Source organism: Heterodontus francisci, chromosome 13 (genome assembly GCF_036365525.1).
Source record: "Heterodontus francisci isolate sHetFra1 chromosome 13, sHetFra1.hap1, whole genome shotgun sequence".
Lineage (NCBI taxonomy): Eukaryota > Metazoa > Chordata > Chondrichthyes > Heterodontiformes > Heterodontidae > Heterodontus > Heterodontus francisci.
In genome coordinates, this window is record NC_090383.1 from 39,337,963 (window position 1) to 39,357,873 (window position 19,911).

Genomic DNA, 19,911 nt, shown 5'->3' on the forward strand with positions numbered 1-19,911 from the left:
GAGCAGTTAACAATACAGTACAGCATAGATTCACTCGGATGGTTCAGATAAGGCCTACAAAAACAACGATTTGAAAATTTGGAGCTGCTCTTGTTAGAAAGATTATGAAATAATTTGACAGAGGTGTTTAGAATTATGAAGGGGTGAGACAGAAGGCAAAAACAGACTATTTCCTGTGATTGAGGGGCCTACCGCAAAGGGACATAGAAAAAAAGGTTGGGGGGAAGGTGAGAGGGTGAGAGAGAAAGAGAGAGAGAGAGAGAAAGAGAGATAGAGAGAGAGAAAGAGAGAGAGAGAGAGAGAAAGAGATGAGAGAGAGAGAGAAAGAGAGAAAGAGAGAGAGAGAGAGAGAAGAGAGAGAGAGAGAGAGAGAGAAAGAGAGAGAGAGAGAGAGAGAGAAAGAGAGAGAGAGAGAGAGAGAGAGAGAGAGAAAGAGAGAGAGAGAGAGAGAGAGAAAGTGAGAGAGAGAGAGAAAGAGAGAGAGAGAGAGAAAGAGAGAAAGAGAGAAGAGAGAGAAAGAGAGAGAGAAGAGAGAAAGAGAGAGAGAGAGAGAGAGAAAGAGAGAGAGAGAGAGAAAGAGAGAGAGAGAGAGAGAGAGAGAGAGAGAGAGAGAGAGAGAGAGAGAGAGAGAGAGAGAGAGAAAGAGAGAGAGAGAGGAAAATCGAAAAGTGACATCAGACGGATGTCACAGTCGACAGAGAGCAGGGAAACAGAAAGCCGCCGATTTTAATTTTACTTAATCTCAATTAAACGTCAAATAAAACTTGATCAATTCAGTATTATATAAACTGAAAACTAAAGTGGATTTTATAATTTATAATAGAGAGAGAGACAGACAGAGAGAGAGAGAGCAGCAGGGAGTGGATTCGCTCAAATTCGGACAACTTAACACATAAGCTGTATTAAGTATTATTAGCATTTGTAAGGTTTAATAATAGTAGTAAGGTTTATTAGAATTAGCAAGCTTTATTAGCATTGGTAAAGTCTGTGTAATCAAGTATAACTTTAGAACAAGTGAGTAGCTGGTGAGTATTTTGTTGAGTAAGGTTTATTTTAACTAATGAATTATATTGATTTTTAGTAGGATTTATCAGTACTCCTAAGGTTTTATTAATAATTCTAAAGTGTTATAGTATTGGTAAGGTTTTTTTTTAAGCAGTAACAAAGGGTCAACCAATAAATAAAGGAATGGCAGGGGTGCTTCAACCTCGAGAGTGCACTTCCTGTGCTATGTGGGAGATCCAGGATACTTCCCATATCCTGGAGAACTATTTGTGCAGGAAGTGTCGTCAATTGCGGCAGCTTGAGCTCCGGGTTTTGGAACTTGAGCAGCAGCTGGTGACACTGTGATTCATTCATGAGGATGAGAGCTTCGTGGATAGCACGTTTATAGATGTGGTTCCCCCACAGCTTAAGAGTATGCAGGGAGAGAGGGAATGGGTAACCACCAGGCAGACAAAAAGAATCAGGCAGGTTGTGCAGGAGACCCCTGAGTGCATCTCGCTCTCCACCAGGTATTTAGTTCTGAATACTGAGGAAAGTGATGCTTCACCTAGGGAGTGCAGCCACAGCCAAGTCCAAGTCCATGGCACTACAGGTGGCTCAGCTGCACAGGGGGGTACAGGGAAGACTGGAAGAGCCGTAGTGATAGGTGATTCAATAGTCAGGGGAACAGACAGGTGTTTCTGTTGCCTCCCTGGTGTCAGGGTCAAGGATGTCACTGAGCAGCGGCAGAGCATCCTGAAGGGGGAGGGTAAACAGCCAGCAGTCGTGGTCCACATCGGAACCAACGACCTAGGTAGAAAGAATTCTGCAGTCAGAATTTAGGGAGCTAGATAAGAAATTAGCAAGCAGGACCTCAAAAGTAGTAATCTTCGGATTACTCAGTACCACGCACAAGTGAGTACAGAAATAGAAGGATAAGACAGATGAATGCGTGGCTGGAAAGATGGTGCAGGAGGGAGGGCTTTAGATTCCTGGGACATTGGGACAGGCTCTGGTGGAGATGGAACCTGTCCAGGCCGGACAGGTTGCACCTGAACAGAGCCGGGACTGAGTTCCTTTTGGGACATTTTGCTAGTGCTACTGGGGAGGGCTTACACTAGTTTGGCAGAGGGATGGCGACCTGAGGGTAGACTCAGTTGTGACAAAATAAAAAATAAAAATGGAAGGCAGAAAATTAATGGATGAGTCTGGAAGACAGAGGAAACAAAGGTTAGAAAAAAAAATTTTAAAAAGAGTTTGGCAGTGCTCAAGGGTATCTATTTCAATGTAAGGAGTATAGCAAATAAAGCAGATGAGCTGAGGGCACAGACAGACTCGTGACACTATGATATTATAGCTATTACAGAAACATGGCTTAAGAAGGGACAGGAATGGCAGCTCAATGTTCCTGGTTACAGGATTTTCAGGCGGAATAGGGAGGGGGATAAGAAAGGAGGGGGAGTGGCAATTGTGGTCAAGGAAACTATTACAGCTGTGAGGAGGGACGATATGTTGGAAGGTTCATCAAATGAGGCCATATGAATTGAGCTAAGGAACACAAAAGGGGCAATCACACTGCTGGGAGTGCACTATAGACCCCCAGACATTCAGAGGGAGACAGAAGAGCAGATATGTAGGCAAATCTCTGAAAAGTGCAAGAACAATAGGGCAATAATAGTAGGGGATTTTAATTACCCCAATATTAACTGGGATAGTTTTAGTGTGAAAGGAATTGAGGAAGCAGAATTCCTGAGGTGCATTCAGGAGAACCTTTTTGCTCAGTATGTAGCAAATCCAACAAGAGAGGGCGCAGTTTTAGACTTAGTTTTAGGAAATGAAGAAGGGCAGGTGGAAGGGGTGGCAGTGGGAGAGCATTTTGGTGGTAAAGATCATAATTCTGTCAGTTTTAACATAATTATGGAAAAGGACAGAGGTAGAACAGGAGTTAGAGTTCTCAATTGGGGCAAGGTCAAGTTTACTAAACTGAGGAGTGATTTAGTGAAAGTGAACTGGAAACAACTACTTGAAGGTAAATCAGTGTCAGAACAGTGGAATAAAAGCAAAATACTGCGGATGCTGGAAATCTGAAATAAAAACAAGAAATGCTGGAACCACTCAGCAGGTCTGGCAGCATCTGTGAAAAGACAGAACAGTGGAAGGCATTCAAAGGGGAGATGCAAGGGGTTCAGAGTAAACACGTTCCCACAAAGAAAAAGGGCAAGACAGCCAAATCTAGAGCCCCATGGATGCTTCAGGGTAAAATGAGGCAGAAAAGGAAAGCTTATGTCCGACACCGAAAACTCAATACTGCAGAAAGCCAAGAGGAGTATGGAAAGTGGAGGGGTGAAATCAAAAAGGAAATTAGGAAAGCAAAGAGAAGGCATGAAAGAATATTGGCAAGCAAAATCAAGGTGAACCCAAAGATGTTTTATCAATACATTAAGAGTAAGAGGATAACTAAGGAGAGAGCATGGCCCATAAAAGAGCAAAATTGTGTAGGAGCGGAAGATGTTGGTATGGTTTTTAATGAATACTTTGCATCTGTCTTCACAAAACAGGGGGATGATGCAGATATTGTAGTTGAGGAGGAGTATGAAGTAATGGATGTGATAAACAAAGGGACAGAGGAAGCATTAATGGGATTAGCATCCTTGAAAGTTGATAAATCACCAGGGCTGGATGAAATGTATCCTAGGCTGTTAAAAGAAGCAAGAGAGGAAATAGCAGAAAGTCTGACCATCATTTTCCAGTCCTCACTGGATACAGGTATGGTGCCGGAGGATTGGAAAATTGCTAACTTTGTACCTCTGATTAAAAAGGGAGCAAAGGATAGACCGAATAATTACAGGCCAATCAGTCTAACCTCAGCAGTGGATAAATTATTGGAATCTATTCTGAGAGACAGAATAAACTTAGAAAGGCATAGGTTAATCAAGGATAGTCAGCATGGATTTGTTAAGGGAAGATCTTGTTTGACCAACTTGTTCAAATCTTTTGAAGTAACAAGGAAGATAGATGAGGGTAGTACATGGATTTTAGCAAGGCTTTTGACAAAGTCCCACATGGCAAACTGGTTAAAAATATAAAATCCCATGGGATCCAGAGAAATGCAGCAAGGTGGATACAAAATTGGCTCAGTGGCAGGAAACAAAGGGTAATTGTTGACGGCTGTTTTAAGTGGCGTTCTGCAGGGCTCAGTACTGGGTCCCCTGCTTTTTGTGGTATACATTAACGATTTGGACGTAAATGTAGGGGGCATGATCAAAAAGTTTGCAGACGACTCAAAGATTGGCCGTGTGGTAGATAGCGAGGAGAATAGCTGTCGGCTGCAGGAAGATATTGATGGTCTGGTCAGATGGGCAGAAAAGTGGCAAATGGAATTCAACCCAGAGAAGTGTGAGGTGATGCATTTGGGGAGGTGAAACAAAGCAAAGGAATATACGATAAATGGGAAAATACTGAGAAGTGTAGAGGAAGTGAGGGACCTTGGAGTGAATGTCCACAGATCCCTGAAGGTAGCAGGACAGGTCGATAAGATGGTTAAGGCGGTATATGGAATCCTTTCCTTTATCAGCCGAGGTATAGAATATAAGAGCAGGGAGGTTATACTGGAACTGTATAACTCATTGGTTAGGCCACAACTTGAGTACTGTGTGCAGTTCTGGTCACCTCATTACAGAAAAGCATGTAATTGCACTAGAGAGGGTACAGAGAAGATTTATGAGGACGTTGCCAGGACTGGATAAATGCAGCTATGAGGAAAGATTGGATAGGCTGGGGTTGTTCTCCTTGGAACAGAGAAGGCTGAGGGGAGATCTGAATGAAATGTACAAAACTTTGAGTGGCCTGGAGAGAGTGGAGGTGAATGGTCTATTCACCTTTGCAGAGAGGTCAGTGACAAGGGGGCATAGATTTAAAGTGATTGGTCAAAAAATTAGAGGGGAGATGAGGAAAAGGTGGTGATGATCTGGAACTCACTGCCTGAAAGTTGAGGCAGAGACCCTTAACTCACTCAAAAGGAGTCTGGATATGCAGCTCAAGTGCCTTATTCTGCAGAGCTATGGACCAAATGCTCGAAGGTGGGATTAGAATAGGTGGATCGTTTTTCGGCCAAGTGGCCTCTTTCTGTGCCTTAAACTTTCTATGATTTTATGGGATCCTCAATTGCCCTGGGGACTATCTACACTATCAAGTAAACAGCTATTTGATCTATCCTCTCCTTGATACAATTACTCAAGGTTTTGTTGCCTCTTCACTGATTGGGATAAACATCATGTGGATGTTGACATTGTTCTCTAGAAGAAAGCCAGGCTGACCAAGATTTTGATTTTGCAAACAGCAACTGTTAATGGTTTACACCACTGAGCTAACATTTATGTAACAGATAAGATCCAAAGCGTGTGACAAGTTGTAACTGAACTGAAGTCTTCAGAGAACAATGTAAAGCACAGTAAAAGCCTTGAGTATTGAGAAACTTCATACAGCCACAGAATGTTTCAGTCCTGAATACAGCTTAATTTGTCACAGAATGTCCGTTCACTTGTGAACAAGGCCCTTGCCATCCATACTTATTGTGCATGACCGCTTCAATATCATAGTCTTATCAGAAACCTGGCTGAGGGGTAATGACAGCTTTCCCCTTAATGAAGCCTCCCTGCCCAGCTATATCTTTCACCACTTGCCCAGTCAGGTCAGTCGCAGTGACGATGTGGCGCTATTATCAACAGATCACACCCTGGCCTGACCCCCTACTCCTCTGGGGCTTTCTCCTCCGTTGAGCATCTCACCTCATTCCCAGCCCTTTCACCCAATTCAAAATCATCATTCTCGACCATCCTCCCAAGTACAACAAAGATTTTCCCACTGAGATATCTTCACTCCTTTCCTCCCTCAGCCTCTGCACCAAACGACTTCTCATCCCCAGTGATTTCAACCTCCATCTCCATTCATCATGCACTCTCTCCCGAGTTCACTGCCCTCTTATCCTCCCTAAATCTCTCCCTGCATGTAAACTCGTCAACCCATATTCAACCCCCTTGACCTTTCCATCACTTGTGGTCTTTAGTCCCATCATATCAATCACAGATAAGGCTATCTCTGATCAGTTCCTTGTATTACTTCCCACCCACATCCCCCTTCCACCCCACCTCCCCCCACAAACCCTACTTCCAGAAATGGAAACAGAAGGAAAAAACTATTACCCCAAATCACTTACAAATGCACTTTCAAAATCACAACTATCTCGCCTTTGGCTCTCCATTCGCTACAACACTTCTGCAGCTACCGATTTGCTCAACCGCACCCTCACCTCCACCTCTTATGCCCTGGTCTCCAATAAAACCTCCCTCTCACCTTGGCTGCTCCCCCTGTACGGCTCTCATCTCCGCTCCCTTAAGTCCAAGGGATGCAGACTCTAAAACATATGGCGGACATCTGGTTTAGCTATCCATTGCCAGATCTGGTTGGACCATATAAAGCACTGTCAAGTCCTGCTCAGGTCTGCTAAAACTGCTCACTATTCCAGGATCAGCCTGGAATGCAAAGAGAACCCTGGCTTCTTTTCTGTACTGCAAAGTACCTTCTTAAACCACTCTCCTCCACCCTTAGCTCCAACAATAAGTACAGGCCAAACTTCCTCTAAGGTTCCCCCCACCCTAGCCCTGAATTTACATCTTTCTCTAATTTCTCGTCTATCGCCCCTCATGCCCTCGCAAAGCTCATCTTGTGCATAAGACCCACCTCCTGCTCCATCAACCCTATTCCCATTAAACTACACACTACCCAGCTTCCCCTCCTGGTCCTCATGTTAGCCTCTCTCCTTTAAATCTATCACCTGTCTCCTCATAAAAATCAACCCTTGACCCAACACACAATCTCCAACCTCCCTTTCCACATCAAAATCCTTGAAGTAGTTGTCACCTCCCAAATCCCTGCCCATCTTGCCCAGAACTCCATCTTTGAATTCCCCCAAGTCAGGTTTCTGCCCCTGCCACAGTATCGAAACAGTTCTTATCAAAATCACAAATGACATCCTGTGTGACTGTGCCAAAGGTAGACTACCCCTCCTCTTCCTTCTCGACTTGTCTGCAGCCTTTGATACAGTTAACCGACCATTCTCCTCCAACACCTCTCCACCGTCATCCAGCTGGGTGGGACTGCTCTCACCTGGTTCCATTATTATCAATCTAATCACAGCCAGAGAATTACTTTCAAAGGTTTCTCTTCTCACTCTCGTACCATTACCTCTGGTGTCCCCCAAGGATCTATCCTTGGTCGCCTCCTTTTTCTCATCTACATACTTCCCCTCGGCAACATTATTCAAAAGCACAGCCTTAGCTTTCACAGGTACGCTGACACCCAGCACTACCACTTCTCTCGACTCCTCCACTGTTGCTAAATTATCAGACTGCTTATCTAACATCCAGTACTGCATTAACAGAAATGTCTTCCAATTAAATATTGGGAAGACTGAAGCCACTGTTTTTGGTCCCCATTCCAAACTCTGTTCCTTAGTTTCTGACTCCATTCCTCACCCAGCAACAGTCTGAGACTATACCAGTCTCTTCACAATCTTGATGTCATATTTGACCAAGATTAGCTTCTGATCACATATTCGCGCCATCACCAAGATTGCCCATTTCCACCTCAATAACATTGTTTGACTTCACCCCGTCTCAGTTCTACTGCTGCTGAAACCCTCAGCCGTGCCTTCATTACCTCTAGACTTGACTATTCCAAAGCAATCCTAGCTGGTGTCCCAAATTCTACTCTCCGTAAACTTTGAGGTCACCCAAAACTCTGCTGCCTGTATCTTAACTTGCACCAAGTCCCACTCACCTATCATAGAACATAGAACATTACAGCGCAGCACAGGCCCTTCGGCCCTCGATGTTGCGCCGACCTGTGAAACCATCTGACCTACACTATTCCATTTTCATCCATATGTCTATCCAATGACCACTTAAATGCCCTTAAAGTTGGCGAGTCTACTACTGTTGCAGGCAGGGCGTTCCACGCCCCTACTACTCTCCGAGTAAAGAAACTACCTCTGACATCTGTCCTATATCTATCATCCCTCAACTTAAAGCTATGTCCCCTCGTGTTTGCCATCACCATCCGAGGAAAAAGACTCTCACTATCCACCCTATCTAACCCTCTGATTATCTTATTTGTCTCTATTAAGTCACCTCTCCTCCTCCTTCTCTCTAACGAAAACAACCTCAAGTCCCTCAGCCTTTCCTCGTAAGACCTTCCCTCCATACCAGGCAACATCCTCGTAAATCTCCTCTGCACCCTTTCCAAAGCTTCCACATCCTTCCTATAATACGGTGACCAGAATTGCACGCAATACTCCAGGTGCGGCCGCACCAGAGTTTTGTACAGCTGCAGCATGACCTCGAGGCTCCGAAACTCGATCCCCTTACTAATAAAAGCTAACACACCATATGCCTTCTTAACAGCTGGGTGGCAACTTTCAGGGATTTATGTACCTGGACACCAAGATCTCTCTGCTCATCTACACTACCAAGAATCTTCCCATTAGCCCAGTACTCTGCATTCCTGTTACTCCTTCCAAAGTGAATCACCTCACACTTTTCCGCATTAAACTCCATTTTCCATCTCTCAGCCCAGCTCTGCAGCCTATCTATGTCCCTCTGTAACCTACAACATCCTTCGGCACTATCCACAACTCCACCGACCTTCGTGTCATCCGCAAATTTACTAACCCACCCTTCTACACCCTCATCCAGGTCATTTATAAAAATGACAAACAGCAGTGGCCCCAAAACAGATCCTTGCGGTACACCACTAGTAACTAAACTCCAGGATGAACATTTGCCATCAACCATCACCCTCTGTCTTCTTTCAGCTAGCCAATTTCTGATCCAAAGCTCTAAATCACCTTCAATCCCATACTTCCGTATTTTCTGCAATAGCCTACCGTGGGGAACCTTATCAAACGCCTTACTGAAATCCATATACACCACATCCACGGCTTTACCCTCATCCACCTGTTTGGTCACCTTCTCGAAAAACTCAATAAGGTTTGTGAGGCACGACCTACCCTTCACAAAACCGTGCTGACTATCGCTAATGAACTTATTCTTTTCAAGATGATTATAAATCCTATTTCTTATAACCTTTTCCAACATTTTACCCACAACCGAAGTAAGGCTCACAGGTCTATAATTACCAGGGCTGTCTCTACTCCCCTTCTTGAACAAGGGGACAACATTTGCTATCCTCCAGTCTTCCGGCACTATTCCTGTCGACAATGACGACATCCCTGTGCTTGCTGACCTACATTGGTTCCCAGTCAAGCAGCATCTTGATTTCAAAATTCTCATCCTTCTTTTCAAATCCGTCCATGGTCTCGCCCCTCTCTATCTCTCTAATCTTCTCCAGCCCCAAGATATCTGCGCTCCTCCAACTCTGGCCTCTTGAGCAACCCCAATTTAAATCCTTCCACAATTGCTGGCCGCACCTTCTGTTGCCTCGGACCTAAGCTCTGGAATTCCCTCCCTAAAACCTCTCCGCCACTCTACCTCGCTTTCCTCCTTTAAGACACTCCTTAAAACCTACCTCTTCGACCAAGCTTTTGGCCATTTGACCGAATATCTCCTTATGTGGCTCAGTGTCATATTTTGTTCTACAATGCTCTTGTGAAAAGCCTTGACGTATTTTATTAAGTTAAAGGTACTATCCAAATACAAGTTGTTAAATTACAAACAGTTTCTGTATTTCAGCTACAATTCTGGCATTATGCACCATTCATTGATACCCTCCTCAAATTGTTGTCTGGATCCTCCACCACTTCACTCTGAGGGGTCATGAAACATAACAGGCCATGATATTTCCCAGTATATTTCCCTTTCAGCCCTCCAATCCCCGATCCCTCCGTTACCCCTCAGCCCCAATAACCCTCTCTCCTCCCCCCTTTAGTGGTCAGCCGCCTCTCCTTTGTCCCTCACTCCTGGTCTCTCCCTCCTATATACCTCACATTCATTATCAAATGTAATGCGTGTAACAATGGCTGTAAACATCGAAATACAATTTTGAAAGACCCTTCATCCCAATCAATCCATATTGGTATTTATCCTCTATACATGCAACAGTCCTAATCCCATATTCCTACCATGTTCACATATCCTTTGCCCCTCAGCCTCCCCATCCTCCACCCCTCCGACCCCAAGTCCTCTGCCTCTACCAGTGAACCCCAGGCCCAGGATATCTATTTACCTGTTAAACAGCAGGGTAGATAAGGTGAGCAGCAAAATTATGAAGCAAAAGACCGGATATTGGCGGCCGATGTCTCGGATCAAGTGAAACTTGAGTTTCAGCCCGAGCTCCTGCAGCGCCCTCCGCACTGACAGCATTTTCACTTCCTCGAAGGCCTGATCTTACCAGCGCCGCGCCATGGCTCACTCTCCCCGCAGGACCCTCCAATCCGAACGGGACGCATTGGATGGAACTGAGTGGGGGGGCGGAGCCCAGTACAACTTGGGCAAGAATGGGCGGGGATAAGGCGCTGCCGCTCCCCCTCAGCACTTCCTGTTTTCCATCATTCCGGTTTACTTCCGGTAGCGTCATTTCCATTTTCCTGTATAAAGATGGCTCTTGTCCTTGCTGTTATTTGTGGCTACAGTCTTTTAAATAACATGCATTTTTATAACCTCTTTAGCCTAATAAAAGAACCCAAGGCACTTCTCAGGTGTATTATAAAACAAAATATGACACTTATTGTAGCAGGTGGCCAAAACGTTGGTCAGAGGTAGGTTTTAAGGAGCATCTTAAAGAAAGAAAGCGAGGCAGAGAGGTTTAGGAAGGGTATTCCAGAGCTTGGGGCCCAGGCAGCTTAAGACAAAGCCACCAATGGTGGAGCAATTAATATCAGGGATGCACAAGGGGCCAGAATGAAATGATGCAGATAACTTGAAGGGTTGTGGGGCTGAAGGAGATCACAGAGATAGGGAGGGGTGAGGCCATGGAGGGATTTGAAAGCAAGGATGAGAATTTTAAAACAAGGCTTTGCTCAACGAGGAATTAATGTAGGTCAGAAAGCACAGGGATGTTGGGTGGATAGGACTTGATGCGAGTTAGGACATAGGCAGCAGAGTTATCTCCACTTGGAGAGGCAAAATTTGATTAGGAATTGTCAAAGGGAGGTCATACCTAACAAATTTGATTGTATTTTTTGAGCATGTGACCAGGTGTGTAGATGAGGGTAGTGCAGTTGATGTAGGTTACATGGATTTCAGCAAAGCCTTTGACAAGGTCCCACATGGGAGATCGATCAAGAAAGCAAATGCACATGGGATACAGGGTAATTTGATAAGGTGGATTCAAAATTGGCTTAGCTGTAGGAGACAGAGAGTGATGACAGACGGCTGTTTTAGTGACTGGAAGCCAGTGTCGAGTGGCGTACAACAGGGTGCTGGGTCCCCTATTGTTTGTCATTTATATAAACGACATAGATGAATATGCGGGGGGTAGGATCAGTAAGTTCGCAGATGACACAAAGATTGGCCGAGTGGTTAACAGTGAGGTGGAGTGTCTTGGGTTACAGGAACATATAGACGGGATGGTCAAATGGGCAGAAAAGTGGCAGATGGAATTTAACCCTGAAAAGTGAGGGGATACACTTTGGAAGGAGTAATGTGACATGGAAGTATTCAATGTATGGCCTGACACTGGGAAGTTCCGAGGAACAAAGGGATCTTGGTGTGTTTGTCCATAGATCTCTGAAGGCAGAAGGGCAGGTTAATAGGGTGGTGAAAAAGGCATATGGACACTTTCCTTTAGCAATCGAGGCATAGATTACAAAAGCAGGGAGGTCATATTGGAGTTGTATAGAACTTTGGTAAGGCCACAGCTGGAGTACTGTGTGCAATTCTGGTCACCACATTATAGGAAGGATGTGATTGCACTGGAGGGGGTGCAGAGGCGATTCACCAGGATGGTGCCTGGGATGGAACATTTAAGCTATGAAGAGAGGTTGGATAGGCTTGGGTTGTTTTCACTGGAGCAGAGAAGACTGAGGGGTGACCTGATCGAGGTGTACAAGATTATGAGGGCCATGGACAGGGTGGATAGGGAGCAGCTGTTCCCCTTAGTTGAAGGGTCAGTTATGAGGGGACACAAGTTTAAGGTGAGGGGCAGGAGGTTTAAGAGGGATTTGAGGAAGAACTTTTTTAATCCAGAGGGTGGTGACGGTCTGGAATGCCCTGCCTGGGAGGGTGGTAGAGGCAGGTTGCCTCACATCCTTTAAAAGTACCTGGATGAGCACTTGGCACGTCATAACATTCAAGGCTATGGGCCAAGTGCTGGCAAATGGGATTAGGTAGACGGGTCAGGTGTCTTTAATGCATCGGTGCATACTCAATGGGCCGAAGGGCCTCTTCTGCACTGTATTATTCTGTGATTCTGTTTTGGATCAGTTCAAGTTCATGGAGAATGAAAAATAGGAGGCCGGCAAGGAGTACATTGCAAAAATCAAATCTAGACTTAACAAAAGGCCTATGTCAGGGTTTCAGCACCAAATTGGTTAGAGCACGAGCGGAGATGAAACAGTACAGTGATGGAAGTAGCCAGCCTTGGTGAGGGGACAGTTGTGTCAGAAGCTCATCACAGAGTCAGGTTACACATCAAGGTTGTAACCTGTCTGTTTCCCCCTCAGACTGCACTGGGAGAGGAATGGAGTTGGTAGCTAGAAACCTGAGTTTGTGGCAGGTTTATGTATCCCAATATTTAGTGGAATAAACATTTCTGCCCATCCACTACAGGATGTCAGACAAGCAGTGCAACAAATCAGAGTGGAGGAATTGAGAGATGATGGTGATGTAGAGCTGGGTGATGACATTATACATGTGGAACCTGACAACTTGTTTTCAAATGATGTTGCCAAAGGACAGCATGTAAATGAAAAATAGCAGGGAACAAAGATAGACCCTTGAGGAACTCCAGCAGTAACTGTGCAGGAGTGTGAAGAGAAGCCATTGCCAGTGATTCTCTGGCTACCCCGGATAGGTAAGAGTGGAACAGGAGCAAGGGCAGCCCAGCCAGCTGGACTACAGAGCAGAGGCTTTGGAGGAGGATGATTGAGCAATCATGTCAAAAGCTACAGACAAGTCAAGAAATTATATGGGGATTTAACAATGGGATGACACTCACATAGGCTGTCATGTGACTTTGAAGAGGGCAATTGTAGTGTTGTGCAGGGACAGAACCTGATTGGAGGAGTTCAGTCATGGAGTTGCTGGAAAGATGGGCCCAGAGGTGGTAACATATTCAAGGACTTGAGAGGAAAGGGAGGTTAGAGATGGGGCAGCCATTTGCAAAGACAGAGGGGTCAAGGCAGAATTTTTTATGGGGTTTTAGTCAAATACAATAATGACTCTTTCCTGGCAGCTGTTAATATTTTTGTGTCAGGGGCTTCTATTATGGACCCTGAATTATTGTTCTAAGTCAAGATGTTGGCAACCATTGCTGTGGATTTATGGATTAGAAACTGGACTGAATGGCATTTGAACTGCTGTACATAGTTTCAAGATGTTCTGTGCAGTTTTTAATTGCACAATGGATAGGTAGAGGTTTTTAAATCACCATTTTCATTGATGATGTGTTTTGAAGGAGAGGAAGACAGTATCTGAGGAGAGGGAACTGTTAACAATGTCAGCTAACCTGGGGGCCAGGTAGAGAAGTTGGATTCCTCAATCCTATTAGAAGCACATCCTGCCCAATGTGGGACTATTCGTGTCCTGGACAAACATGTGTGGAAAGTATCAGCTGGAGGAGCTCAACTCTGGATATTGGAGCTTGAGCAGCAGCTGATGTCACTGCAGTGCATTTGCAAGACTGAGTTTCGTGGATATCACGTTTCTCAAGGTGGTCACCCTGCAACTTAAATGTGTGCAGGCAGATAGGGAATGAGTTACAACCAGATAGTCAAGCAGGACCAGGCAGTTAGTGCAGGAGTACCCTGAGTGCATCTCGCTCTCCAACCGGTATTCAGTTCTGAATACAGGTGGAGGCGATGGTTCCTTTGGGAGTGGAGGCAGAGCCAAGGCCATGGCACCATATACAGGAGGCAGGAGGAAGATTTGGAAAGCAATAGTGTTAAGGGACTCTATGGTTAGGGGAACAGACAGGCATTTCTGTGGCCGCAGACCCCATCCCAGGATGGTATGTTGCCTCCCTGGTGCCGAGGTCACTGACTGGCTGCAGATCACTAAGGGGGGGAAAGTGAACAACCAGACGCCAAGGTCCAAATCAGTGCTGATGTCATAGGTAGAAAGAGGGATGAGGTCTTGCAGGCAAATTTTAGGGAGCTAGGAAGGAGACTAGCAAGAGGACCTCCAAGGTAGTAATCTCCAGATTACTCCTGGTGCCATGCGCTAGTGAGTATAGAAATAGGAAGACACAGCTGATTGAATGCATGGCTGGACAAATAGTATGGGAGAGAGAGCTTTAGATTCCTTGGACATTGGGACCGTTTCTGGGGCAGGGGGCCTATATTGGCCAGACAGGTTGTGCCTCAACAGAGCCAAGACCAATGTCCTCACAGGACGGTTTGCTAGTGCTGTGGGGAAGGTTTAAACTAACTTTGCAGAGGGATGGGAACCATTTGAAAAGAGAAACAAAGTGCACAAAGGCTTGGGAGAGACAAATAGCAGTAGAGCAAGAAATAGTCAGGCATTAGGTGGGGGCAGATTAAGAAGGTTTAGAGTACATGTTATGTAAATGCACAAAATGTGGTAAATAAGGTTGGTGAGCTGCAGGCACAAATAGCCACATGGGAATATGATAATGGAGACCTAGGTCAAAAAAGAACAGGACTGGGTAGTCAATATTTCTGGATACAAGGTGTTCAGGAGAAACAGGGAAGGAAAGCAAAGAGGAGAGGTGGCAGTATGGATAAAGGGGAATCTTACAGTGCTGGAGAGAGGGGATGTCCTGGAGAGATCAAGGACAGAATCTATTTGGTCAGAGTTGAGGAACAATAAATGTACAATTACACTATTGGGTGTATTCTATAGACCACCAATATAGATATAGAGGTGCAAAAACTATATAGTGAAAATGGGGGACTTTAATTATCCTAGACTGGGATAGTGATAGAGTAAAGGGCAGAGAGATGCAAGAGTTTCTAGAGTACATTCTGGAGAATTTTCTACATCAGTATGTTTCTGGTTCAATGAGGAAGTAGGCATTGCTGAATCTGGTTCTGGGGAAGGTGTCAATTGACGAACATTTAGGGAACAGTGATCATAGTATCATAAGGTTTAGGTTAGCTATAGAAAGGAACAAGGAGCAATTTGGAGTAAAAATACTTTTAGAGGGGGGTGAGAATTGGAATCAAAGATTGGCAGGCAAAACTCTTAACAGAACAATGAGCTGACTTATAAGAGGAGATGGTTCAGGTATATTTAAGGTACATTCCATAAGGGGGAAAGGTAGGGCAACCAAAGCCAAAGCTCCTTGGATGATGAAAAAGATACGGAGTAAGAAAAGAGTTCATATGACAGATGGCAGGCTGATAATACAAGTGAGAACCAGGCTGAATACAGAAAGTTCAGAGGAGAAATGTAAAAGGAAATAAGTGATGTAAAGACAGAATATAAGAGACCAGCAGCTAACATAAAAGGGAATACTTCTATAGGCATATTAATAGTAAAAGGGTAGTAAGAGGAGGGATGAGGCCAATTAGGGGCCAAAAAGAGGATCTACACATGGGGGCAGCAAGCATGGTTGAGGTACTAAATGAGTACTTTGCATCTGTCTTTACCAAGAAAGATGATGCCAAGATTGTAGTGAAAGATGAGGTAGTTGAGATACAAGATGGGCTAAAAATTAACAAAAAGGTGGTATTGGAAAGGCTGGCTGGACTTAAAAGTTGATAAGTCATCAGGGCCAGATGGGATGCATCTGAGGATGTTGATGGAAGTAAGGGTGGAAATTGTGGAGATAGTGGCCATAATTTTTTACTCCTTCTTTAGCTATGAGGAGAGTTTGGATAAACTCGGATTGTTTTCACTGGAACGACGGAGGTGCGGGGGTGACATGATAGAGGTTTACAAAGTTATGAGCGGCATGGACAGAGTGGATAGTCAGAAGCTTTTTCCCAGGGTGGAAGGGTCAGTTACTAGGGGACATAGGTTTAAGGTGAGAGGGGCAAAGTTTAGAGGGGATGTGCGAGGCAAGTTCTTTACACAGAGGGTGGCGAGTGCCTGGAACTTGCTGCCTGGGGAGGTGGTGGAAGCAGGTACAATAATGACGTTTAAGAGCATCTTGACAAATACATGAATAGGATGGGAATAGAGGGATACGGTCCTCTGAAGTGCAGAAGGTTTTAGTTTAGGCAGGCATCAAGATCGGCGCAGGCTTGGAGGGCCGAATGGCCTGTTCCTGTGCTGTACTGTTCTTTGTTCTTGAATAAGGGGTGTGGTGCCAGAGGATTGGAGAATTGCAATTGTTACACCGTTCAAAAAAGTGCAAAGATAAACCTGGCAACTACAGGCCAGTCAGTTTAACCTGTGGTGGGAAAGGTTTTACAAAAGGTAATCCAGGCCAAAATTAACAGTCACTTAGACAAATGTGGATTTATTAAGGAAAGCCAGCATGGCTTTGTTGATGGTAAATAATATTTAGCTAATTTGATTAAGTTTTTTGATGTGGTAACAGACAGTTGAGAGCAATATGGCAGATGTGGTGTATATGGATTTCCAAAAAGCGTTTGATAAAGTGCCACATAATAGACTTGCTAGCAAAGTTGAAGCCATGGAATAAAAGGGGCAGTGGCAGCATGGATATGAAGTTGGCCGAGTGACAGGAAACAGAGACAGGTGGAGAAAGGTATATATTGGGGTTATCCAGGGATCGGAACTAGGGCCATTTCTTTTCTTGATATCTATTAATGACTTAGACTTGGGTGTACAGGGCACAATTTAAAAATTCGCAGATGACACAAAATGTGGAAGTATTGTGAACTGTGAGGAGGTTAGTCTGTCTCTCTCTCTAATCTAATCTAGTGGTAGAGTCCAAGAGGACATAGACAGGCTAATGGGATGGGCGGATGTGTGGCAGATGAAATTTAATCCAGACACAGACGTGTGAAGTGATACATTTTTGTAGGAAGAATAAGGAAGCAATGCAAAATAAAGGATAGAATTCTAAAAGGGGTGCAGGAACAGAAAGACCTGGGGGTATATGTGCACAAATCGTTGAAGGTGGCAGGGCAGGTTGAGAAAGTGGTCAAAAAGACATACGAGATCCTGGGCTCCATAAACAGAGGCATAGAGTACAAAAGTAAGGAAGTTATGATGAATCTTTATAAAACACTAGTTCGGCCTCAACTGGAATATTGTGTCCAATTCTAGGCACCACACTTTAGGAAGGATGTGAAGGCTCAAGAAAGAATGCAGAAAAGATTTATGAGAATGGTTCCAGTGATGAGAGACTTAAGTGGATAGATTGAAGAAGCTGTGGTTGTTCTTGGAGAAGAGAAGGTTGAGAAGAGATTTGATAGGTGTTTAAAATCAGACAGACTAGATATAAACTGTTTCCATAGGGAGAAGGGTCAAGAACCAGATTTACACAGATTTAAAGTGATTGACAAAAGAACCAAAGATGGCATGAGGAAAATCCTTTTACGTAGCAAGTGGTTAGGATCTGGCATTCACTGCCTGAAAGGATGGTGGAGGCAGATTCAGTCGTGGCTTTCAAATGGGAATTGGGTAAGCACCTGAAGAAAAAAAATTTGCAGGGCTATAGGGAAAGGGCAGAGGAGTGGGACTAGCTAAATTGCTCTTGCACAAAGCCAACACAGGCTGAATGGTCTCCTTTGTGTTGCAACCATTCTATGATTCTATGATAAAAACAGTAATTTTGAGGGCATGGCCTAATTTCCCTAGTTACGAATTACTTCATCTTCACACATGGCTTAACTTTATTCAGAATCCAATGAAATTGATGCCTTCTGATAACTCCCAGATGTTATTCTACATATATTCAATTCCTGGTAATATTTTCTAATGTTAGCCAGTAGTCTTCAACTCATTGTGGTTCAGTAATATGATTTTTACACATTTGGTATCAGAACTATTGCATATTTAAAATTTACTCCTCAACTACATTGTGCATTAAGACCTTTTCTGTGATCTGTTTTTACGAGAAAGAGAATTTAGCAAAAGCTTTGGGTTGACGTAGTCAAAAAGAATGCATTTTCTGAATCATTGTACTTTATCCATACGTGGCAAGTTGGTGATACCATACCAACAAGGACATGTCAACAGGAGATTGCTGGCATCGATCCACCTTTTTAGATAACAAATGAGACTATTTTGGACACAAGTAATTTATGCACTCTGTCAACATATGCTACCCAGCAACACAGGAACAATTTATCGAATACAATTTAATTCAGCATCACTACTTCAGGGATGAATGAGGAGTTCAAAAATAAATCTGAATGAGATGATGACTCATTAGTTTCATTATGAAGTGTTCCATCAACTTTCAGATGAAGCAAGACTATAACATAATTTGTCCCAGATTTGTTGCTCAAAGTAAGGTAAAACATTTTTTAATCTTCAGGAGGCATTAGGCACTAGCTGTGTTCTTCTTGAATTATGCCAGACCACAGAGCTTCAGTTCCTTTTTTCTTTGCTGTTGATTCTCACATCTAATCTCATGAGAACATTTTTTTCTGGCAAAGAACTTTGCCAACTTTTGCCTTCTCAATTCGACTGTGTTAAATTCTTCATTATTGACTCTACCACCAACCATCCCTTGATTTTTGTAGTTTATATTAATGATGTAGATTCAAATGGAGGTGGCATGATAAAGGAGTTTGCAGATAACACAAAAATTGGCCGTGCGGTTGACAGTGAGGAGAAAAGTTTCAGGCTGCTGTAATATATAGATGGACTGGTCAGTTGGGCAGAAAAGTAGAAAATGGAATTCAATCCAGAGAAGTGAGAGGTAATGCATTTTGGGAGATGCAACAGGCAATGAATACACAATAAATGGGAGGATACCGAGTGGTGTAGAGGAACAGGAGGAACCTTGGAATGTATATCCACAGATCCTTAAAGGTAACAGGACAATAAGGTGAATATGAAAGCACAGGGCATACTTTCCTTTACTGGCTGAGGCATTGAATACAAGAGCAGGAAGGTTATGCTAGAACTGTATACAACACTAGTTAGACCACAGCTTGAGTATGCATACAGTTCTGGTCACCACATTACAGGAAGGATGTGATTGTACTAAACAGGATACAGAGGAGATTTACAAGGATGTTGCCAGGACTGAAAAATTTTAGCTATGAGCACAGATTGGATAGACTGGGGTTGTTTCCCTTTGAACAGAGGAGGCTGAGGGCTGTATAAAATTATGAGGGGCCTAGATATCTATTTACCTTGGCAGAGAGGTCAAAAACCAGGGGGCATAGATTTAAAGTAATTGGTAAAAGGGTTAGAGGGGAGACAAGAGGGTGGTAGGGACCTCTCACCACATTTAGAAAGTTCTTGGATGTCTACTTGAAGAGCCATGACCTGTAGGCCTATGGACCTAGTGCAGGAAGGTGGGATTGGGCCAAATAACTCTTCATCGACCTGCACGGACATGATGGGCCGAATGACCACCTTCTGTGTCGTAAATTTTCAATGTTTTCTATAATGCGCAACTTAATAAACACACAGCCAAATGTTGAGTTTACTCATTTGGATGCAATTTCTTGGGAACACTTATGTGGCCGACCAAATAAAATTTGAAGCTTGTTCTCAGCCAATGGAAGCCCACTGTCTGGGTATTTGCTCCAACCTCCAAATTTACAGGATGGGTCTGAAAGAAAAACGTAAAACAATTCACTGTTCACTTTTAGGGGAAAAAAAGATTTTTTTTAAATTATTCATACATAGGAAATGG

At 43.9% G+C, this 19,911-nt stretch overlaps 1 protein-coding gene across 4 annotated transcripts in view; it reads right to left on the bottom strand.

Annotated features, from left to right (window-relative positions):
• Positions 1-10,470, bottom strand: part of snx14 (sorting nexin 14) — a 318,752-nt gene extending 308,282 nt beyond the window's left edge. For 3 of the 4 annotated variants that reach the window (XM_068044680.1, XM_068044681.1, XM_068044679.1), the window contains exon 1: positions 10,225-10,469. In XM_068044680.1, coding sequence (XP_067900781.1) covers positions 10,225-10,361 — 137 coding nt within the window. In that variant the 5' untranslated portion in view covers positions 10,362-10,469. Of the gene's footprint in view, positions 1-10,224 lie in introns of all 4 variants that reach the window. The other variant, XM_068044682.1, reaches the window with a different exon arrangement.
• Positions 10,471-19,911: the final 9,441 nt, after the last annotated feature.